General features: G+C 50.6%; 2 protein-coding genes across 5 annotated transcripts; both read left to right on the top strand.

Moving 5' to 3' along the window:
- Positions 1 to 1,302: 1,302 nt before the first annotated feature.
- Positions 1,303 to 10,384, top strand: Ankrd39 (ankyrin repeat domain 39). 3 transcript variants are annotated; one of them, NR_132321.1, is made up of 4 exons: positions 1,303 to 1,645; positions 5,690 to 5,793; positions 6,493 to 6,696; positions 9,021 to 10,384. NR_132321.1 is itself a non-coding variant. In NM_026241.4 (4 exons), exons 1-4 carry the CDS (start codon positions 1,370 to 1,372, stop codon positions 9,162 to 9,164), a joined length of 552 nt encoding a protein of 183 aa, NP_080517.1. In that variant the 5' UTR covers positions 1,303 to 1,369; the 3' UTR covers positions 9,165 to 10,384. The 3 variants fall into 3 exon arrangements, 2 of the variants coding, with proteins under 2 accessions (NP_080517.1, NP_001297462.1); NM_026241.4 differs by having other exon boundaries at positions 1,303 to 1,469; NM_001310533.1 differs by having other exon boundaries at positions 1,303 to 1,469; positions 6,493 to 6,731.
- A 1,614-nt stretch (positions 10,385 to 11,998) lies between these two features.
- On the top strand, positions 11,999 to 18,362 carry Ankrd23 (ankyrin repeat domain 23). 2 transcript variants are annotated; one of them, NM_001310521.1, is made up of 9 exons: positions 11,999 to 12,058; positions 14,118 to 14,264; positions 14,440 to 14,568; positions 15,849 to 15,974; positions 16,155 to 16,253; positions 16,345 to 16,443; positions 16,548 to 16,646; positions 16,734 to 16,832; positions 16,914 to 18,362. In NM_001310521.1, exons 4-9 carry the CDS (start codon positions 15,888 to 15,890, stop codon positions 17,007 to 17,009), a joined length of 579 nt encoding a protein of 192 aa, NP_001297450.1. In that variant the 5' UTR covers positions 11,999 to 12,058; positions 14,118 to 14,264; positions 14,440 to 14,568; positions 15,849 to 15,887; the 3' UTR covers positions 17,010 to 18,362. The 2 variants fall into 2 exon arrangements, with proteins under 2 accessions (NP_001297450.1, NP_705722.2); NM_153502.4 differs by lacking the exon at positions 11,999 to 12,058 and adding an exon at positions 12,816 to 12,873.
- The last annotated feature ends 1,746 nt before the right edge of the window (positions 18,363 to 20,108 follow it).

The raw sequence follows: 20,108 nt of genomic DNA, 5'->3' as shown, positions 1-20,108 counted from the left end.
TCTCTGGAGGGGCCAGCTGAGACTCAAGTGTTTTCCCACAGTGATGCCTATGGGACTGGGAGCCAGAGCAGGGCTACTCTGCTTGGGAGCTGGACTTGGCCTGGTGCCACAGGGAAACAAGGCAGAGCGTTCGGGAAGAGGAGGAGAAGGAGACGGTCTTCCCAGAACTATAGGGAGGGTGAGCAGGGAGTCAGGGGCTGAAGGAGAGGCTTCTCAAGTTGTGTGGACAGTGTCTTTATAAAGATGGAGATTAGGACAAGCTCCGTGGGAGGGGAAGAATGCTAGTCTCGAATGTCCTATCTGGGTAGGGATAGTCCCCTATTGCCACCCAGTCAGTATCAAGCCCTTGTCTTAGTGAGGGAGTGGTGTAGGCCCAGATGTTCCTGGGAAAAACAACAGGCCCAGCCTGGATTCATTTCTGAGCGCCCTTAATGAGAGCTGCCTGCCAATCGGATTTCGAGAAGGAAAATAGGAAGGAGGAAAAAAAAAAGACATTTTAAGATTTTGTGTTGTGCTAAATTTGATGCTGTTGTTGGCTGCAATTTGGACACACCTGGTTTAGATCAATCTAACCGGTACATAGGAACAGAGACCACAGTGAGCTCTCTGCCCACCCTTAGCTGCCACCCCACCCCCCACCCCCCATACACTTGGATGACCCTTGAGCAGGCTGCTGTTTCCCTGAGTGTGGGTCAGAAGAGGCTGGGAAATACTTGAGTGTGTTTCCCTTAGCTCAGTTGTCTGCCCAGTGGGTGTTGGCAACCAGCGCCCACTGAGTGGGCAGAGGCTTAAGCACAAAGGTGGTCTACCAGGTCCTTGCCCTCAGGCCACCTGCTTCCTGATGGATTGCTAAAGAACGAGGGTCAGAGTGTTAGTAGCTTTCTGGCGGGTCACTGATCTGACCATGGATGGCCTACAGCTCAAGTGATGCTTGGGAGATGAGAGAGGGACTATGGGCCGCGTCTAGAGTCCTTGTGCCCTGGGGAACCTGCGAGGCCTCGGTTCTGGCGAATGCGACATAAACACTACCAGACAGGCCAAGCTGCCTGGTCCCCTCACCCTACAAGGCGAGGCTGCACGAACTGTCCTGCCTCCTCCCGGGGAGCTCAACGGATTCCCGAGCCTTTGCTCTTCCTTGTGCTTAGTTAGCCTTGGGCGCCCTCCCGTGGTAGCAAAGCAGCAAGGCTCAGTCTATCCAGCCACACCTCACCACTTTCATTGGTTGCTAAGCTAAGGTCTAAATGCAGGATTGGTTGGCCTGGGGCGAGGAGGCGGGACTCGAAGGTCAACTACGGACGTCGAGTGGTCAACCTGGGACGGAGGGGTGGGCATTTCGTAGGAGCGCTTGGCTGCAGTCCCGGCCGCCGGGATGGCGGCGCCGCACCTTTGCGCGGATGGCTCCTGCTGCTCTCACCCTAGTGCGGTGCCCGGGGTACAGCAGACGCTGGAGGAGATGGACTTCGACAGGGGTGAGAGGGGTGAGGCGGCCGCGTTGCCGGCGGCGGGCAATCTCCAGCCCCATCTCCGGGAACGTGGACTGAAGGAGGCCTCGAACCGTGTTTGGAGCTTCCGGGCCTGGTGCAGGAAGGCTGGCTTCAAAGCGTGGCAGGAAGCCCCTCGACTACTCCGTCTCGAGTGCGGACGGGTAAATTGAGGCATTGGTTTCTGAACTGGGTCTGGAGACCAACCCAGCTAGGAGACAGCCTGGTCAGGTGACAGAGGAGCTAGGGAAAGAATCTGCAGTTGGTGGTTCGTATCCACCGGGGAGGTCAGGGCAGCTGGCCCTTGCTGCTCTCGGGTGTGAGTGTACAAGTTTTAGCAATGACAGTGATCTCGAAAGATTTACTGTGGAGCGCAGGGGTGTGACTGTTTTGTCCAAAATCATACAGAGATTTTGCTATTAGCAGTGGTCCCTGTTCTTCTGTGCCGGTTACCATGTTATCCCCAGGAACAGGTAGTTTGTGCAGTTGTAGCAAGGTTGTCATCAGTGTAGGGCTGATGATACGGAACACTTGATGGTTACCATAGGAATGGCTTCCTAGCGGGCGGCGTTTCTCTACACCTCTGCTACCCCCATCTTTTGGACTAGGGACATAATAGGACTCCCCGCTTCCTCCTCTTGAAGTGTTTTCTCCGCTGTACCTTTAGAAAATAACAAATGAGATGATTACATTTACGCTTTTTTTAATTTAAAGACTATTTATGTGCATTTAGCTCCTGGAGGCCAGAATAGGGCTTCAGATTCCCTGGAATTGGCAGTTACAGATGTGACCAGCTGAGAAACAACCCTGGTCCTTTGCAGAGCAGCCAGAGCGCTCTCTCTCTCTCTCTCTCTCTCTTTTTTTTTTTTTTTTTTGAGACAGGGCTTCTCTGTATAGCCCTGGCTGTCCTGGAACTCACTTTGTAGACCAGGCTGGCCTCGAACTCAAAAATCCGCCTGCCTCTGCCTCCTGAGTGCTGGGATTAAAGGCGTGCGCCACCACCGGCCTGGTGCAGACAGAACTCTTAACTGAGCCGCCTCTCCAGCGCCTCCTATTGCGTTTAGTTCCCCAAGCCAGACTGACTGTTGTGTTTCTGTACCTCTTTATGGTTCTCACCCTTGCAGCCATCACCCTTATGTTTCTAAAATATGCAAGCCCTCTGTCCGATGACATGGTCTGTTTTGTTTGTTAGTCCGCTTCAGGCTGACTGAGGCTTTCCCGCCAGCATTCAGTTCTATGGCACTTCTTCAGGGACCCCCCTTCCTTAGAGAGTCCTCAACCTGGGGACAATTATGCCCAGTTTAGGTCTAGAGATATTTTTGTGTGTCACAGCTAATCTGACCCGCACAGGTTGGCTCCCCACAACAGACATGATCTGCCTCAAAATGTCAGCCCTTCCTGTGTGGAGGAAGAAACCTTGTGGTATTCAAAGCCCTGGCATTTCCACTCTGGTTACCCTGTTACCTTAATGCTTTGCTCTCTTTGTAGCAGTTTGGACTGACTCAAAGGCTGAGACGGGAAGGTCACAGTTCAAGGCCAGTTCAAGGCAGAGCATGTTAGACACTTTGTCTCAGAAATTGTTTGTTATCACCTGCTGCAATTTTATCAGCTTATTCTTTTATTTATTTTTCACATGTGATAAAGATACCTATTATGTGAATTTTTTTTTTCTGTAAAGCATGGGGTTTATTTATTTATTTTTTTAGTTTTGAATTAAATCTGTTTTGGTGACTTTCTTTGTGTATGTATGTGTGCTATGTTTTGTTTTGTTGGTCCATCTCTCCCCACCCCACAACCACAGGGTCTCACTATATAACTCTGGCTGTCCTGGAACTCATTTTGTAGATCAAGCTGGCCTCGAACTCACAAAGTGCCATCTGTTTCTGCTTCCCTGGTGCTGGGATGAAGGTGTGCACCATTACTGCCTGGCCCTAGCAACTAACTACTCTTGACTACTGAGCCATCTCTTTGATTACATCTTTGATTACATATATATATACATATACATATATATATATATCACAAGTAAAAAATATACAGTATATATAATTATATATATACAAATTATACAGCCATCTCTTTGATTACAGATATATATGTGTATGTGTGTGTATATATATCACAAGTAAAAAAATAAACAAAAATATAATTATTTATATATACAAATTATATATGCACACACATGTTTAACGTATATGACTGTTTTGCCTGTATGTATGCACTATGCATATGCCTGGACAGGAGATTGGATCCCCTGAAGCTGGAGTTACAGATGGTTGTGAGCCACCTTATGGGTGCTAGGAATCAAACCCAGGTCTTCTGAAGAATGAGTTTCATCAGAGCAACAGTTCCTGAACCAGCTCCTCTCCGGCTCTCCAGCTCTGGTTGTTGTTGTTTTGATTTTTTTTTTTTTTTTAGATTTTTTTAAAAAATTTATTTATTATATCTAAGTACACTGTAGCTGTCTTCAGACGCATCAGAAGAGGGCATCAGATCTCATTATGGATGTTTGGGAGCCACCATGAGGTTGCGGGATTTGAACTCAGGACCTTAGGAAGAGCAGTCAGTGCTCTTAACCATTGAGCCATCTCTCCAGCCCCCTTGTTTTGATTTTTTGAGACAGGGTCTCACTGTGTAGCTCTGGCTGTCCTGGCACTCATTCTGTAGACCAAGCTGTCCCTGAACACAGAGATCTGCCGGCCTCTGTCTTTACAGGCCTCTGGCATTACAGGCGTGTGCTACCATGCTCACATCATGGTTATCTTTATTTCTGTATAATTCTCATCTCTTCAACCAGTATCTTTCCCATTTGTGGGAGCAGAAGAAACCCTGAGTGAATGTGTGTTACCGACATGAGCAGGACATGCTAAGGACCAGAGCCTCAGACCTATAGGGAAATGGCACCTGCACACACACTCACACACCACACACACACCAACACCAGGGGTGGGTCCAGGCTCAGAGGGGCAGTAAATCCTTCCTCTGGTCCATGTGCAGATGTTGACAATATGTGTAGAAAATGCCCACCATTTCTCCCCCTGAGTGTTTTTTACCTGAAGGCTGCTCCCCTGCAGAGACCGCTCCTACTGAGATTAGCTACAGCTGCCTCCTTGTTCATCTGTTTGTAATAACCCCACCTCCTTGTTCATCTGTATACAACCCCACCTCCCTCTTCGGCTGTATTTCCATAACCTCACCTCCTTGTTCGTCTGTCTATAATAACCCCGCCTCCTGTTCGGCTGTCTGTAACTACTCTGCCTCTTTGATACAATGACCTTGATTATCTGTTCAACTGTTTCTAATAACCATGCTAAGCTTTTGGGATACTGTAGATTTCCTTCAGAGTCCACCAGTCCCAGCTTCCCCACTTCTCTGTGTGTCTGGGCTCCAAGTTCCTGGGGCCATGCAAGGACATGGTGCCCGTTTCCGCCACTTCCATCTTGCGTACCTCTCTGAAATTCCTTTTGGAAGTATGTTGGTCTGTGTTCTCTCCCCTGTTTTCTTGTCTCTTTTACCCGTGCTTTGTGCTGCATTGTGTGCAAAGCCTAAGCTACTAGTTAATTCTCTCACCCACTGGGTTTGTAGCATTGGTTGACCTATTTGTGATCATTTCATTTCAATAACTGTACTCAGTTTGTGATTAGGACATGTTGGGTGTCAGGGTATGAGCTCTGATGTCAGAGGGCACTTGCCAGAGTCAGTTGTGCCCTTCCACTGTGTAGGTGGAGTGGATTGAACTCCGTTAGTCAGGCTTGGCTCTTTACCTGCTGAGCCGCTGTTCCTTGATCAGCTGTTTTGAGACATGGTTTCTCTGTATAGCCCTGGCTGTGGTGGAATTCACTGTGTAGACCAGGCTGGCCTCGAACTCAGAGATCCACCTGCCTCTGCCTCTCTGCCTCTGCCGGGATTCAAGGCGTGCACTGCCACCCCTGCAGCTGCCCCTACCGCCCGCTGCCCCTGCCGCCGCTAGCACCAGCTGCCCGGGCAGCAGCAACTATCCCTTTTATGATAGCTCCAGATTACAACAGTCTTAGCATGGGTTTCTGACCTGCTTCCTGGGGGTAATATAGATACAGCATTCCAAGCTTTACCTTACAGATGTTGAAACTTCAGTCAAAAGGTAGAAGAAATGCTTTAAAGAAATGGGAATTAAAAGAAACAAATATCACCATGCAACACTGCTCAGCGCTTTGACTGTCTTTCTGCAGGAATCTGGTCGGCTGCCCTGAATGGAGACCTGGGCCGTGTGAAGTATTTCATCCAGAAGGCCACAGACCCTAGCCAGCCAGATTCTGCCGGCTACACCGCACTGGTGAGCTCTGGGAAAAGGCCTTAACTCCGTCCGGGCTGCTGCTCTCCCTTTATTTCCAGCCAAACTCTTGTCTCTCTGTGCCTCTGTCTCTCTCCCCCCAGCCCCCGTGAGTGCGTGTGTGCGTGCCTGTGTATGCATGTGTATGTATGCGTGCCACCATGTGAGGTCTGGGCCTAGAACTTAAGCCCTCAGACTTGGTGGTAAGTACTTTCACCGAATGGGTCATCTCCCTGGTTCACTGGTTTGGTTTGGTTTTTGGTGGTGGTGGTGGTGGTGGTGGTTTTGGTTTTGGTAAGGGTTCACCCTCCTGGGTACTGAGAATCTGTATTAACGTATGCCACCTCGCCTAGCTTTAAAGTTTATTGTTTTGTCTCTTGAAATAGGCTCTCACAGAACCAAGGTTAGCTTTGAACTATCTGTGTATAAAGGGTGACCTTGATCCCCCTGCCTCCTCTGAAGGGCTAGGATTCCAGACACAAGCCCGTGCCACCGTGACTGATAAACACCCTCCCCCCACCCTCCCCACCTACGCTGAATCCTTAGACACCCTCTTTTCCCTTTCAACTTTGGTCCCATCCTGAGCAGCTGGGTATTTTAATTAGTGGAAGGGCACAGTGTTTCCTCCCTGGCTCTCGGCATCCCAGTGCCCTGCCACCTGCCAGGACTCTGCCATCTGACTGCAGTCTCTGATCCCTGCAGCACTACGCCAGCCGCAACGGGCACTATGCTGTTTGCCAGTTTCTGCTGGAAAGTGGAGCGAAGTGTGACGCCCAGACCCACGGGGGCGCCACGGCTTTGCACCGGGCCAGCTACTGTGGGCACACGGAAATCGCACGGCTGCTGCTATCCCATGGGTCCAACCCCTGGCTGGTCGACAATGATGGCATGACCAGTCTGCATAAGGTGTGTATGTCGCTGCCTCCCTCAGCCTGCATAAGGTATGTCGCAGTCTCCTTTAAGCCTTCTCCTTAATCTTGTACTTTTCTTGTTGCTTTGCTGTGACCAAAAAAGGACTGAGTCTAACTGTGTTACCCTGGTTGGCCTAGAACGAACTCTGTAGACCAGGCTGGCCTTGAACACACAGAGATCCATCTGCCTCTGCCTTCCAGCTTCTGAGATTAAAGGTGTGCAGGCAGGCAGCCTGAGACCTCAGCTTGTCTCTTACGTGATTCTAAGTCCCACCATGTTGCCTCACAGTAGGCATTGTAGAAAATGGAAAAATGGAGACAAGGAAAAGCCGCCTGGAATCTCGTTGCTCTCCTGCCGCCCCTTTAGGAAAGCAGCTCTCGCCATTCTTGTTTGTACAGGAACTCACCCCTCCCTCAGTGAGGACCTGCAAAGCCTGCCCGAGGAGTCAGCTTTGGGAACCAGTACGCCTCTGCTTCTCTGCCACCCACTTTTGAGAGTTCCGGGTCATAGGCAGGATCACCATTTTGGGGGGCTCAGTTTTCTTTTCTTTCTTTCTTTCTTTTTTTTTTTAAAGATTTATTTATTTTTATTATATGTAAGTACACTGTAGCTGTCTTCAGATACTCCAGAAGAGGGAGTCAGATCTCATTACCGATGGTTGTGAGCCACCATGTGGTTGCTGGGATTTGAACTTTGGACCTTTGGAAGAGCAGTCGGGTGCTCTTACCCACTGAGCCATCTCACCAGCCCGGGGCTCAGTTTTCTATGTCCTTTCTCCAGGCATCCACTTTACCAATTGCTCCCTCCCTCTTTCTCTCCATCCGTCCATCTGTCCATCCATCTGTCCATCTGTCTCTAAGTTCTGGGGATTGCTAGGTTCGCGCTTTCCCACTGACCTTTATGCTCAGTGCTCGTCTGCATCTTAGAGACTTGACTTGTGCGTACGCGTATAGAGCCCTCCTTGCTCCAGCTCTGATTTTCCACCGGTGCCACGGCTTTAAAGGAGCTCTCACCATCAATCCCAGCACTCAGGAGGCAGAGGCAGGCAGCCTGGTCTACACAGAGAGACCCAATCTTGGGGTGAGGAGGAGGGGTCCTACCCTCCATGGGATTCCCCCAGAGGCCTGCTTTTTCCTAGTCCAAGGAGCTCTGTATCCCACCAAGCCAACCGGGTTCAGCTCCTGCTGGCTTCCTGTTGTGAGCTCCTAACCTTGACTCCTGTGTTAGTCTTAACTGCTCTGTTGGTCTTCTTATCCCCTGTACTCACTGTCACTGTGTGTCGCAAACTATCCCCTGAATGGCTGCAGTTCTCCTTCTCTCCCTCCCTCTCGCCCCCTTCCAACAGAGTTTTGCTTTGTCTGACTTCGCTTCACAATGAGCAACACCAGCCCCTTCGAAATAAAGCCTGTTCTCCCCAAGTTGCATTTGGTCACAATGTTTCATCCCAGCAGTAGAAATCTCAGACACCTGTTCATCTTTAGATTGTTTGAGGTCCGCCTCTCGCCAGAGTCAGCAGCTGGGAAGTCCTTGTGTTTAACGGATAGTCTTACCATGTGGGTGCGTGCCATAGGCACTTACCGAACTTGTACGAGTGAAGAGCTGCCTGTGGAGTTTTGTTAGATCCTTGCTGGGCATAGAAGCTTGGGTCTTTTCTTTTTTAAAATAAATACTTGTCAGGATTCGGGAGTGGTGCACGCCTTTAATCCTAGCACTGCAGAGGCAGCAGATCTGAGTTCGAGGCCAGCCTGGTCTACAGAGTGAGTTCTAGGACAGCCAGAGCTACACAGAGAAACCCTGTCTCAAAACCAACAAACGGACATAGACGTGAGCAAGGACATAGTGAGACCTTGTCTCAGAAGGTTAAAAATGGGGGGGGGGGGTCCAGTGTAGCTCCATGGTGGGGTGCTTGCCTGACCTCCACAAAGACCCAAACATGGCTGCTCACACTTGTAATTCCAACACTTGGAAAACAGAGGCAGGAGGACGGCCAAATTTCAAGGCCAGTCTGGTCCACGTAGAGAGTTCCAGAACTGCTGAAACAGAACCTCGAGTGATGCTGAATAACTGCCCAAACAGCCCCAGCACCTCACAACCCTGTGCATTAGGCAGGCATGCGGCTTTGGTAGCCATTGGAAGTCTACTTAGACACTCAGGTTCCTGTTTCCAAGAGACATTTTCAGAGCAAGAAGGTTCCAGAAAGGGAAATCAGAAAGTGCAGGTACCAGCTTGGGTTTGCCTTTTGATGAAGGCCTCTCTCTCTCTCTCTCTCTCTCTCTCTCTCTCTCTCCCTCCCTCCCCCCCACAACCCCCCCCCCCAGGCTGCGGAGAAGGGTCACGAGGACATTTGCTCCCTCCTGTTACAACACAGCCCAGCCCTGAAGGCCGTCCGGGATCGCAAAGCACGCCTAGCATGTGACCTGCTGCCCTGCAACAGTGGCCTGTGGGACCTGCTGGCCAGCTGAGGCTCCACCTCCTGTCTCTGGCTGCCCTTGAAGGGTACACAGACTAGCTCTCCACACCCCTGCCTTGCTCAGCGTCATGCTGCCGGGACCAGGGCCAGATTGCCCAGAAGAGCCCCTCCTGGCCAGTGTGGCAGCCGTAGGGAGGCTGGGGAGGGCTGAAGGCTTGTGAGTCTGGACAGGTGATCATATAAGTTAGTCCATGTACAGACACATAGCCGTTTGGAAGAAAATAAAGCTTATATCTTGATGTTATCACATGGGCAAAGATAAATTTCAAAACACAGTTTTCTAAAGGTAAAAACAACACTTTGAAGTATCAGAAGAAAACCTGGAGTGTGTAATAAAAGCTGTTTGCTGGCTGAATGAGCTGGGGGCAGGTTTCTTTTAGAACAGCACCCGTGTTTAGAACAGAACCGTGAAAAGGATTGCCTCACGGTTGCTCTGGGGACCCAGGAAGTCTGTGGACAGATGCCCTAAGTGAGCACACTCACTCCATTACAAACAGCAGGGGAGAGTACCCACTCACTGCTCAGCCTGGCCTGGTAATGCAGGCCTCACATACCAGCTGTTCATGAGGCTGCAGAGGAGTTCAAGGCCAGCCTGGGCAACAGGTAAAGGGGATATAGGTTAGCGATAGAATGCTTGCCTGACATGCAAAAGCCCTGTGTTCAATCCCTACTATCGTGGGGAAGCAGTGTGGTCCCCAAAGTCTAACCAACACTGGCCTTTATTCCCAGTGTTCAGTTCTACTAGTCTGACCTGTATGAAGTGTAACTGCTAGGTATGGCTGCCCACACCTTTAATCCCAGCGTCTGAGGTAGGAAGATCTCTCTTCGAGCTCCAGGCCAGCCAGAGCTACAGAGACCCTGTCTCCTTAACGCCATGTAATTATAACTGCTTTTCTGTTTGTTTGGCATTGATTGCTAGTCGGGCTGCACACCTGTCTTTGACTTTCCTATTTATGCCCATTCGAAATGTTTTTGTTCTTGATATGTAGCCAAGGCTAGCCTCCAACTTTGGAGCCCTCCTCAGGCCCCAGCTTCCTGAATGTTGGGATTGTAGGTATGTATCACCACGTGTGGCTTGCTATGTTTTTATCAGTTCGCAGGAACTTTATATTAATGGATATTGAGCCTTTGCTCTGGGTGTGTTTGTATATAGAGAGAAACATATATAGTGTACATACTATCTAATGTATATTAAAATGTTCTTTCATGCAATGACTTGCCTTAAGTAGCCTGGCTTGTGGTCATGGAAACTGGTACATACAGTATAGATGGCAATCTAGCAATACCTATTTAAATGTGTGGCGCTAATCATTGACGTCTCCATGGCAACATAGGCAGACTCATCCTTGATTACAAAGGTGTCTACTTACAGACTCATTTACAAACTCTGCAAGAGAGCAGCACAAGGCCCTGGCTTCCCCAGCACTGGGGGTGAGAGACTCAGCAGGCATGGGTACCAGGCATGGCGGCTGATGGAATCCCAGCACTCGGGAGCTTAGGCAGAATTAGAGTCAGAGGCTAGTCTGAGCAACAGTGTGAGACTGTGTGTGCGCAGGGGAGGAAGAGGAAGGACTGAGAGAAGACAAATTGCCCTGCTCCCTGGTAGGGGGGTCAGGTGCCACCTGTACCAGCGTTGGTGGCAGTGTGGGAAGAGCGCCAAGCTGTACCACAGTATGACACTCTTCAAATAACGAGCTGTGAGGCACAGGAGAAAAGGCTGGGAAGGCGTGTTTTCCCCTAAGCCACGGAGGCGAGGGTAACTAACCATGCAGGTCTCTAGATTTATTCTAAAAATAAAGAGTAATTATCTTGGTTTTTGTTTTTACTTTAGCGATAATACCAGTTCCCTTTGTATGGGACAAACTAGCATTTTCCTAAAAAAAAAAAAAAAAAAAAAAAATTGTTGGTGGTGGTTACAGAGTGGCCCCAATTAATTTTCTCTTTTCTTTTCTTTTTGGTTTTTTTTCAAGTCAGGGTTTCTCTGTGCAGCCCTGGCTGTCCTGGAACTCACTTTGTAGACCAGGCTGGCCTCGAACTCAGAGACCCACCTGCTTCTGCCTCTGCAGTGCTGGGTTTAAAGGCGTGCGCCACCACACCTGGCTGACTCAGAAGAACTTTGAACCCCAGATCCTCTTTTGACTGCAAAATGTTTGTTTGTCACAAGCTATCTGTGTAGAAGTCCTATTTTATTTTTATTTTATTTTATTTTTTGGAGTTGGCCATGCAGACCAGGCTGGCCTCAAATTCCCAGTAATGCTTCTGCCTCTGCCTCCAGAGTGCTCCGATTAAAGGTGTGCGCCACCTCTACCCAACCGAGTACTGGAATAACAGTCGAGTGCAACCATGCCCAGCTGCATCAAGTGTAGAACAGTGGAGAGCAGAGCTACTCTTTCTTTTTTTCTTTTCTCTTCTTTTCTTTCTTTCTTTCTTTCTTTCTTTTTTTTTTTTTTTTTTTTTTTTTTTTTTGAGACAGGGTTTCTCTGTGTAGCCCCAGCTGTCCTGGAACTCACTCTAGACCAGGCTGGCCTCGAACTCAGAAATCCACCTGCTTCTGCCTCCCGAGTGCTGGGATGAAAGGCGTGCGCCACCACTGCCCGGCTTACTCTGACTTTATCTGCCTTCTTCCTTAGGAGTAAGTGTTTTTCCTCATCACCAAGGGTGTTTTTGCAGGGCCAGCATACCCAGGCCGCTTTAAAAAGCACACTGCTGACCCTCCATGGTCTTCAGTCCTTTTAGCCACCCCTCCCCTCGAGCTTACATGGTCATCTCTGTTGATGCTGCCTGTGCAAGAATCTTGTTTACTGGGTATCTGATTTCCTCTCAAAGGTCACGCTGGAGTTCAGGGCACAGCGGAGTGAAAAGCATTCCTGGCTTCTCAAGAATTAGGTATTTGATTTTTGTTGGCTAAAAACAGTTTGCTTCGTGGCTGGCCGTCATGGCTATTGACAGACGGAGCAAGACCTGGAGCAGGTCTCCGTCCCCTTGCCCTGTTGAAGGGCATGCTTCATGCCCAGAGAGTATCTGATGTGGACCTGGAAGGCTCCTTCAGCCATATGAGGGCTGATGACAGGCTGGGCAGGAGGCCATGCTGGCTGTCAGCCGGCTGAGGGACAAATCTGGGAGGGAAGGGCAGCCTTAAGACTAGCCAGTTGGGAAATGGTATGAAGCCTAGTTTCATCACGTAGCCCATGAGAATTCACAAGGCATTAGGTCAGCCTCTTATGTCATTGCTCCTGAGGTCCTCTGTAGGTTGCCTGCTTTGTGCTGGGCTGACTGCACTGGGCACTCTGCAGCATCTCAGGCAGCCAGATCTATACTGTGAGCCTGGGCTTCTCACCAGTGGGTTCTAAACTGAAGAGTAAGAGACGTTTCCCTTGAGTCTGGCCCAGGCATCCCAGACCATGGGGTGGTAAAATGGCTCCCTGGTAGATGTGGGTGCAGCAGGTGCAGGGTAGTGGGTGTCCAAGGGAGGAGACTGCCAACTCAGCACCAGACAGCTCCTTTTCCCGCCCCCAGTGGGCCACATTCCCAGAACGGTATTTTGGTCAGTGTGACAGGGCCCCAGAGTCATCTGGCCTGGGCACAAGCTTTGTCCTTTCCCTCCCCCAAGAGAGTGCTCTCCCATAAAAGAGCTGAGCTCAATTCGCTAGGTGCATGGAGAGCAAGGGGGGACCATGGACTTCATCAGCATTGAGCAGTTGGTAAGGATGTGAGGAGGATGGGTGACCGCTGAAGATTCAGGACAAGGCGCAGGGACCCAGAGCATGTGGCCAGAGTAGCGAAGTCTGGCTGAGTGAGGGTAGGCTTTCTGGGATCTGAGGGTCAGGTCTCATGTGAGGGGAAGGAGCTGCGAGAGGATGGGGGAACTCGAGTTACTGAGTCTGTTTGGTTTTGGTGAATGTGGTTCTGGGGGTCCATCTTGGGGCTTCACACATGTGAGGGTAGCACCCTACCAAAGAGCTGCACCCTCAAACTTGTAGGTTTGCCCTTGTTGGATGGTGGAAGAGAAATGGTGATAGTTATTCTGGTAGCCATGGATATAGCTGTACGCACAGTTCCTTTAGGTCAAGCAAGAGGCGGTCCAGATGGAACTTTCCAGAGGGTCTGGTCACTTTAAGGGGTGTTCCTGGATTTCCCCCAGCAGCGAGAGAAATAGCCATGGCAGTACAGCTATGTGATGCTGGTGACGTGGGGCAAAGAGGGTATGGGGCACACATGTCTCACTGTGGTGTGGTGGCCCCTCTGGGAGGTAAATGTCCAAGCCGGGTCCTAGGGGCTTGAGGTTGTTACAGTGGCTTAGAAGGGAAAGCTAGGCCATTTGGCCAGAAGCCTCAGCCTGTTCTTCTCTCCCAGCATCTGCAACCTATGTGTTCTCTGGCTCCCCGGGTGGCTGCTAAGGGAATGGGTAGGCTGTAGTGGATGGTCACTGAGCCCATCTTACCGAGGCAGAAACATAATTTCTCTAAGACCCAAGGGCTGAAAGCAGGGATTTGGAATTTGGCCCAAGGGCCTCTCATCTCTAAGCTCGAGTCAGGTGGCAGTGTGGCATAACCTCATAGGAATCTGCGGGTAGAAGCGCAGGGTGGAAGCTAAGGTGTCACCTGGCATGAACACAGCAGTATAAATAGACTCCACCCCCTCAACTCTGTGATCTGCTGATAGGGACAGCCAGTCATTTCCCCTGGGCCTTGGCCATTGCCACAGTTGGTGAAAATTGCAGGTGGTGTGTATGTGTGTGTGTGTGTGTACATGCGTGTGCACATGTGCCTGCATGCCAACAGTGCAGCCAACCAGGAAGTATTCAGCAGGAAGAGTCAGACTGACTCCCAGGTTCACATCTGCTCTTTGTATGTCTGGGCTCTGCCATCTTAATGCCATGCCACCACTGATTTCAAAGCACCCCTACAGTTGTCCCGATCCTTAATCTATCCTACGTGTCCTGCAGGTAAGTGGAGAAAGAGTTGATAGGAAAGCGTTGGAGTTTGGACGTGGAGTTCCTGATCCTGGAGGCTGGCCTAGTGGCTGGACGCTGGGACCCCAAGAGGCTGTGGCCCGGGAGAAACTAAAGTTGGAGGAAGAGAAAAGGAAGAAAGTGAGTGTTCTTGGAAGGGGGTGATGGGAGTGGGGCAGAGTGGGTATCGGGAGCAGTAAGGGCCGCTGTCAGCAGCCAAAGCAACTGGGTGCTTCTTTAAAGCAGAACTGGTTTAGCCAGCAGCCCGCCCCTACCCTGTGGCTGATGTCGGGCTCGGGTGTCTCTTCTGCCCTAGCTGGAAAGATTTAACAGCTCCAGACTGACTCTGGACAATCTGACAGACTTGGAAAACTTGGTTCAAAGACGAAGAAAAAAACGACAGAGACACAAAGTCCCCCCCAGGGAACCTGAGTCTGGGGCTGAGGTGAGTGAGAGAGAGGGTAGACCTGGTGTTCCAGAGCACAGATGGCCTCCTATCTTGGCAGCCTGGGAGGACCGGGTGCAGGGGCCGTAGCTGTACAGCCATCACATAGGGAACTGCATGGAATGCGTCCCAGACCCTTCCTATGGAAGGACCATCCCAGTACATTCTACAGCTCACTTAGCAGCTGCTTGGCTTCTTTCAACAGAATTCCTGTTGAAATAACTTAAGAGCTTATCCTGACTCACTGTTTCAGAGGATAGTTCACTGTTATGGGGGGAGGGGAGCGCACAAGGGTAGGAGCTTGAGGGAGCTATCACATAGCAACCACAGGCAGGAAGCAGAGGAGAGCATCATGCCCGGTACAGACCTTTGTAAAGCACCAGGTAGGTGCTGTGAATTGAACCTGGATCTTCTACAAGTGCCCTTAGCTGCCGAGGCCCTCTCCAGCCCCAGCGCTCACTCTTTGGAGCTTGCTGTCTCCTTCTTCTTCAGTCTAGGTCCCCAGCCCACCTGATGGTTTCACTCTCACTTCGGATGGCTTGCATCAACTAGCCTAATCTAGATAATCTCTCGATGATGTGCCCCAGGGCTTGTCTCCTACATGATTCTAAATCACAGGCGGCTAGCTATAACAGTGATGGCCACCAGGGAGGGACTTAGCCACACAAACGGGTGATTCCGGTTTGTTCAGGGCTGTCCTTCAGCGTCCGCTTACCTGTTCAGCCTCTTGGGGCTGCTGGCACTAGTGCCCCCTGGTCTGTAGTCTTTTTTTTTTTTTTTTCTTCTTCTTTTTCTTTTCCGAGACAGGGTTTCTCTGTATAACCCTGGCTGTCCTGGAGCTCACTTTGTAGACCAGGTTGGCTTTGAACTCAGAAATCCGCCTTCCTCTGCCTCCCAAGTGCTGGGATTAAAGGCGTGCGCCACCACCGCCCGGCTTGGTCTTTTCAGCCATCTGTACCTTTGGCTCATGTTCTGTGTGCCTACCCATATCCAATATCCATGACATACGGGCATCTTACCCCTAGAGTAGAGCAAGGGCCCTGCCCTTGTCTAATTACAAGTATAACAACAGTATTTCCAAGAGGGTCACATCCTGAGATAGTGGGGTTAAGATTCAGCATGTGCGCTAGGGCACAGGTACAGTTGTTGCCTAACACTTCCCATTCTGAGGCTCCCACAACTGGAATCAAACAGGACCAGTGTGCTGAGATAGGCTAGTGAGACAGCTGTGACAGGTGTCTGTGGGCTTGGGGACTTCCTTCAATCCTGTTCTCCTCCAGCCTCAGCCCCAGGTCCCACTGGAGCCCGTGGGCCTGGAAATGTTCCTGAAGGCAGCTGCTGAGAACCAGGAGGCCCTGATTGACAAGTACCTGGCGGACGGAGGGGACCCCAATGCCCATGACAAGGTAAGTAGGGCGGGTGAATGAGCTCATGACATCTGTGTATACCATTTGAACACTTCAGTCCTTACCAGAGACACGGGGTAACTCTGACCTCTTCTAGGAACAGAGGGTGTGGCGGAGGGAGTTGGTTCCTCTAGGAAGTAGCTCTGCTCTCTTGGCCTAATTTTCTGTTTATGCTCCCAGCTCCACCGCACAGCCTTGCACTGGGCCTGTCTGAAGGGCCACAGACAGCTGGTGAACAAGCTGCTGGCGGCAGGAGCTGCTATAGAAGTACGGGATTTGGTAAGTCGCAAGGGTGGCTCTCATAGTGAACGTGGTGGCGGCGGCTCATCTAGTTAGCTGCCCTGCAACACCTTGACACTTGGTGTTGCAGCTGGACAGGACGCCCGTGTTCTGGGCCTGCCGCGGAGGACACCTGGACATTCTCAAACGGCTGCTTAACCAGGGAGCTCAGGTCAACGCACAAGACAAGGTGAGGGGGAGGTGCCCGCCCTGGGTGGTAACCTGTTAGGAAGCAGAAACTCACCCGGCAAGGAGGCACAGCCCAGATCCAGCACTGCACCCCACTTACCCTAGATCTGGAGCACCCCTCTCCATGTGGCAGTGCGCATGGGCCACTCCGACTGCCTAGAGCACCTTATCGAGTGTGGCGCCCACATCAACGCACAGGATAAGGTGGGTGCTTGTGCCTGGAAGTCATCTGTGTGTCAGCAGCATGTTCCTGCATTGGGCCCATAGCAGTGACTGCCTGCTCTCCCACAGGAAGGGGACACAGCACTCCACGAGGCCGTGCGCTATGGGCACCACAAAGCAACGAAACTGCTGCTGCTCTATGGAGCCAAGCTGGGTGTGAAGAATGTGGTGAGTGCTGGCCAGGCAAGGTCTGTGCTGAGGAACACCAAGCACTCAGGAGGGAGACTGATCCAGTGTCCTTGTTCACAGGCTTCCCAGACACCAGTGCAGCTGGCTCGAGACTGGCAGCGGGGCATCCGGGACGCACTCCAGGCCCACGTGGGCCATCCCCGTACCCGGTGCTGATGACTGGCACCTGTGGATCACCCACGGCCACCATTCCACACCCATCCACCAGTCCTAAATAGTTCTTTATCCCAGTCCTAATTTCTCTCTGGCTTTGCTTCCTCCGGCCTGAAGCAACAGGTAGAGCAGCCTCCTGGGTTTCAGTGAGGAACCCTGTTCCCTGCCAGGGCTGGAGCCGAGGACCACAGGGCAGCAAGAAACAAAGGGGTCCAGATGAGGGCCAAGGCCAGAGCACAAGTGAGCTGACCAGTGCTACCCTCAGCTGGGTCTAGGCCTCCGTCTACCAGTCCTTAGACCACGGACTGGTCTTGGCCTATTCTCATCTAAGTAGACATTCAGATGTGGCCAGCAGCTGCATCCAGGGCATGAGAGAAGCAGGCTGAGTGCCAGGCACCGTGCAGGTCACTTCCGTCCTCTGGGCAGCGTTTCTCCTGGGACTTCATTTCTACCAGTAGCAGCCCTGGTAGTGTCTGGCAGTTCTAGCCATCTCGTCTTCAGAGCTCTGAAGGTGGGATTCGGCAGGCTGAGGGGCATGTCAGCAGGACTGAGGCCCCACAGAAGCCAGGATCTACCAGGTTGCTCCAGAAGCTGGAGCGTGATGAGCTGGAACTAGCTAGCGTTACTCTGGGGAAGCTCTACCTAAAGGCTCCAGGCAGCCTTGCTTACCGTATGTGAGGTCAGGGTACCGGGTGCTGGGGATTGCTTGTGGCCCACTCACCTCGTGGGGCGGTGGCCCGCAACCCTGGCTTACCCTGAGGCTCTAATGCCCCCTGGTGCAGGAGAAAGCTCCGGGACTAGGCTCTGTAGGCCCTACACACTGAGGAGTCCTGCACCTTGCTTTGGGACAATGCCAACAGTATACATCCCTCTCTGGTCCCATGCCAGCTGGTAGTGTAAAGAGGACTTCACACAGGCTCCCGGGTGGCTGCTTTCTCTCCCAGCTGTTTCCAGTTTCACTGGTGTAAACCTGTACTGCGGGCAGGGCCCCCACTGAAGGCTGAGTGAAGGGCAAAAGGTGAAGGCCTCTTGAACAGCCCCAGCTGATGCCCATTTTGCAGCAGTTATTTTTTGATTAATTTTGGCAGCCTATGGCCATTGTTATGACGACGACTTGAAGAACCTGACTAAGTATAACCTGACTAAGTGTTCCCTCCAAAGGGGCATGTATCTTTCCATGGGGCAGGCCCTGCCCTGTCATGCCAGCCAGCGTGCACCTTGACACTGGTGCCGTGGGCAACACAGACATTCAAGCCTACTCAATATGACAATTCCTCAGAAATGAGGACACTTAGCTGACACACAAAGCACCTTTTTATACAGATCAATGTTTTCTCATTAAACTGACTCTATTCACCTCAGCCTGGTTGCCTCATGGGGACTGGGAGGAGGCCAGATATTGGGCTACACAGTAGAAACCAACTGCAAAGACTAAGACCATCACCTTCCCAACTGACAGCATGACATGGTACCAAGTGCCATGTGTGCTCGCACGTGCGCACATGCATTTGCATGCACAAAGGGGGCCTGCCTGGTTTGGGATCTCTATCTTTGCCCCTTGATGGACAAATTAAGAAAGCCACACTTCTCAACTTCAGTTGTGCTTAGAATCACTACACATTTTTAAAGTCATGATGTCTGCTGCGTGTGGTGATGCACAACTTTAATTCCAGTACTGATGGGTCTGCTTCTGAGTCCTGAGTTCAGGGCCTGCCTGACCGACAGGTAAGCTCGAGACCAGCCAGGGCTACAGTGAGACCTTTCTAACAGTCCTAATGGTATTAGGTCAGCAGCCCTGAAAATGAGATCCAAGTATTGGTTGAAGACACGGTAATCTACGAATCTGAGCAAATTATAAGGGATCCTAGGTGGGTGGTGGGTTGGAAGTACCGTAATAGTCCAGGATACAATACAAACAAAAATCTATCTCTTCCCTAATAGTAGTGAACACACAGATACAAAAACCATAGTTCTATTACAACTGTTTAAAACTAGATAGGGCTGGAGAGATGGCTCTGCAGTTAAGAACACTGACTGCTCTCCCGAAGGTCCTGGGTTCAAATTTCAACAACCACACGGTGGCTCACAACCATCTGTAATGAGATCTGACGCCATCTTTTGGACATCTGAAGACAGCTACAGTGTACTTACATATAATAAATAAATAAATAAAGAAGGCACAAGATATCAGCTCTCCCCAAGATGTTAACATACAGGCTTAACACAGTCCTACCAAAACCCAAGCCAGATGTAAACAGGATTTTTCTAAACTTTGTAAGCAAGTGTATACCCCAAACAATCTGAACCATATGTGGTTCCTTCATATATATGTATGTGTGTATATGTGTGTATATATATATATATACATACATACATACATACATATATATATATCTCCCAGCACTTGAGAGGACTCGGATTACTTTGAGTTCCTGTCTAGGTTGAACTGCGTGAGACTTAAAAAGAAAAAAGGAACTAAAAGGCAGGTATGGGTCTCATGCTTGTAATCTCAGCATCTGGGAGGCTGAGGCAGGGCACTCTGAGGTCAGCTTGGCCCACAGGCTGTCCCCTCCCTTTTTTTTTTTTTTTTTTTTTTTTCTTCTGAGACAGGGTTTCTCTGTATAGCCCTGGCTCTCCTGGAGCTCACTTTGTAGACCAGGCTGGCCTCGAACTCAGAAATCCACTTGCCTCTGCTTCCCGAGTGCTGGGATTAAAGATGTGTGCCACCACACCTGGCCATGTTTTGTTTTGAGACAGGATTTTGTCCCGGAACTCACTCTGTAAAACAGGCTGGTGGGCCTTGAACACAAAAGATCCACTTGCCTCTGAGTGTTAGGATTAAAGCCATGCACCACACCCAGCCTGGTACCCTAGTTTAAGAGAAAAGAGGGGGGGACCTAAAGTGGGTTCAGCTTTAGTGATCTGGAGTGCAGTAGACAGAAACTAACATGAATTAGCTGACAACTCAGGGTGCCACACAAATCCACCCAAACATACTATGGGGAAGATTTACCATTTGAATAGGAGGCCAGGGCTCAGAAAACTTGGCAAAGGGCCAAGAGTTTAAGTTTTGCAAGTCACCAGCTGTCCCCCAGCTCTTCC

The sequence above is a fragment of the Mus musculus genome, chromosome 1, assembly GCF_000001635.26.
Source record: "Mus musculus strain C57BL/6J chromosome 1, GRCm38.p6 C57BL/6J".
NCBI classification, from domain to species: domain Eukaryota; kingdom Metazoa; phylum Chordata; class Mammalia; order Rodentia; family Muridae; genus Mus; species Mus musculus.
This window is presented reverse-complemented; position numbering and strand designations above follow the sequence as displayed.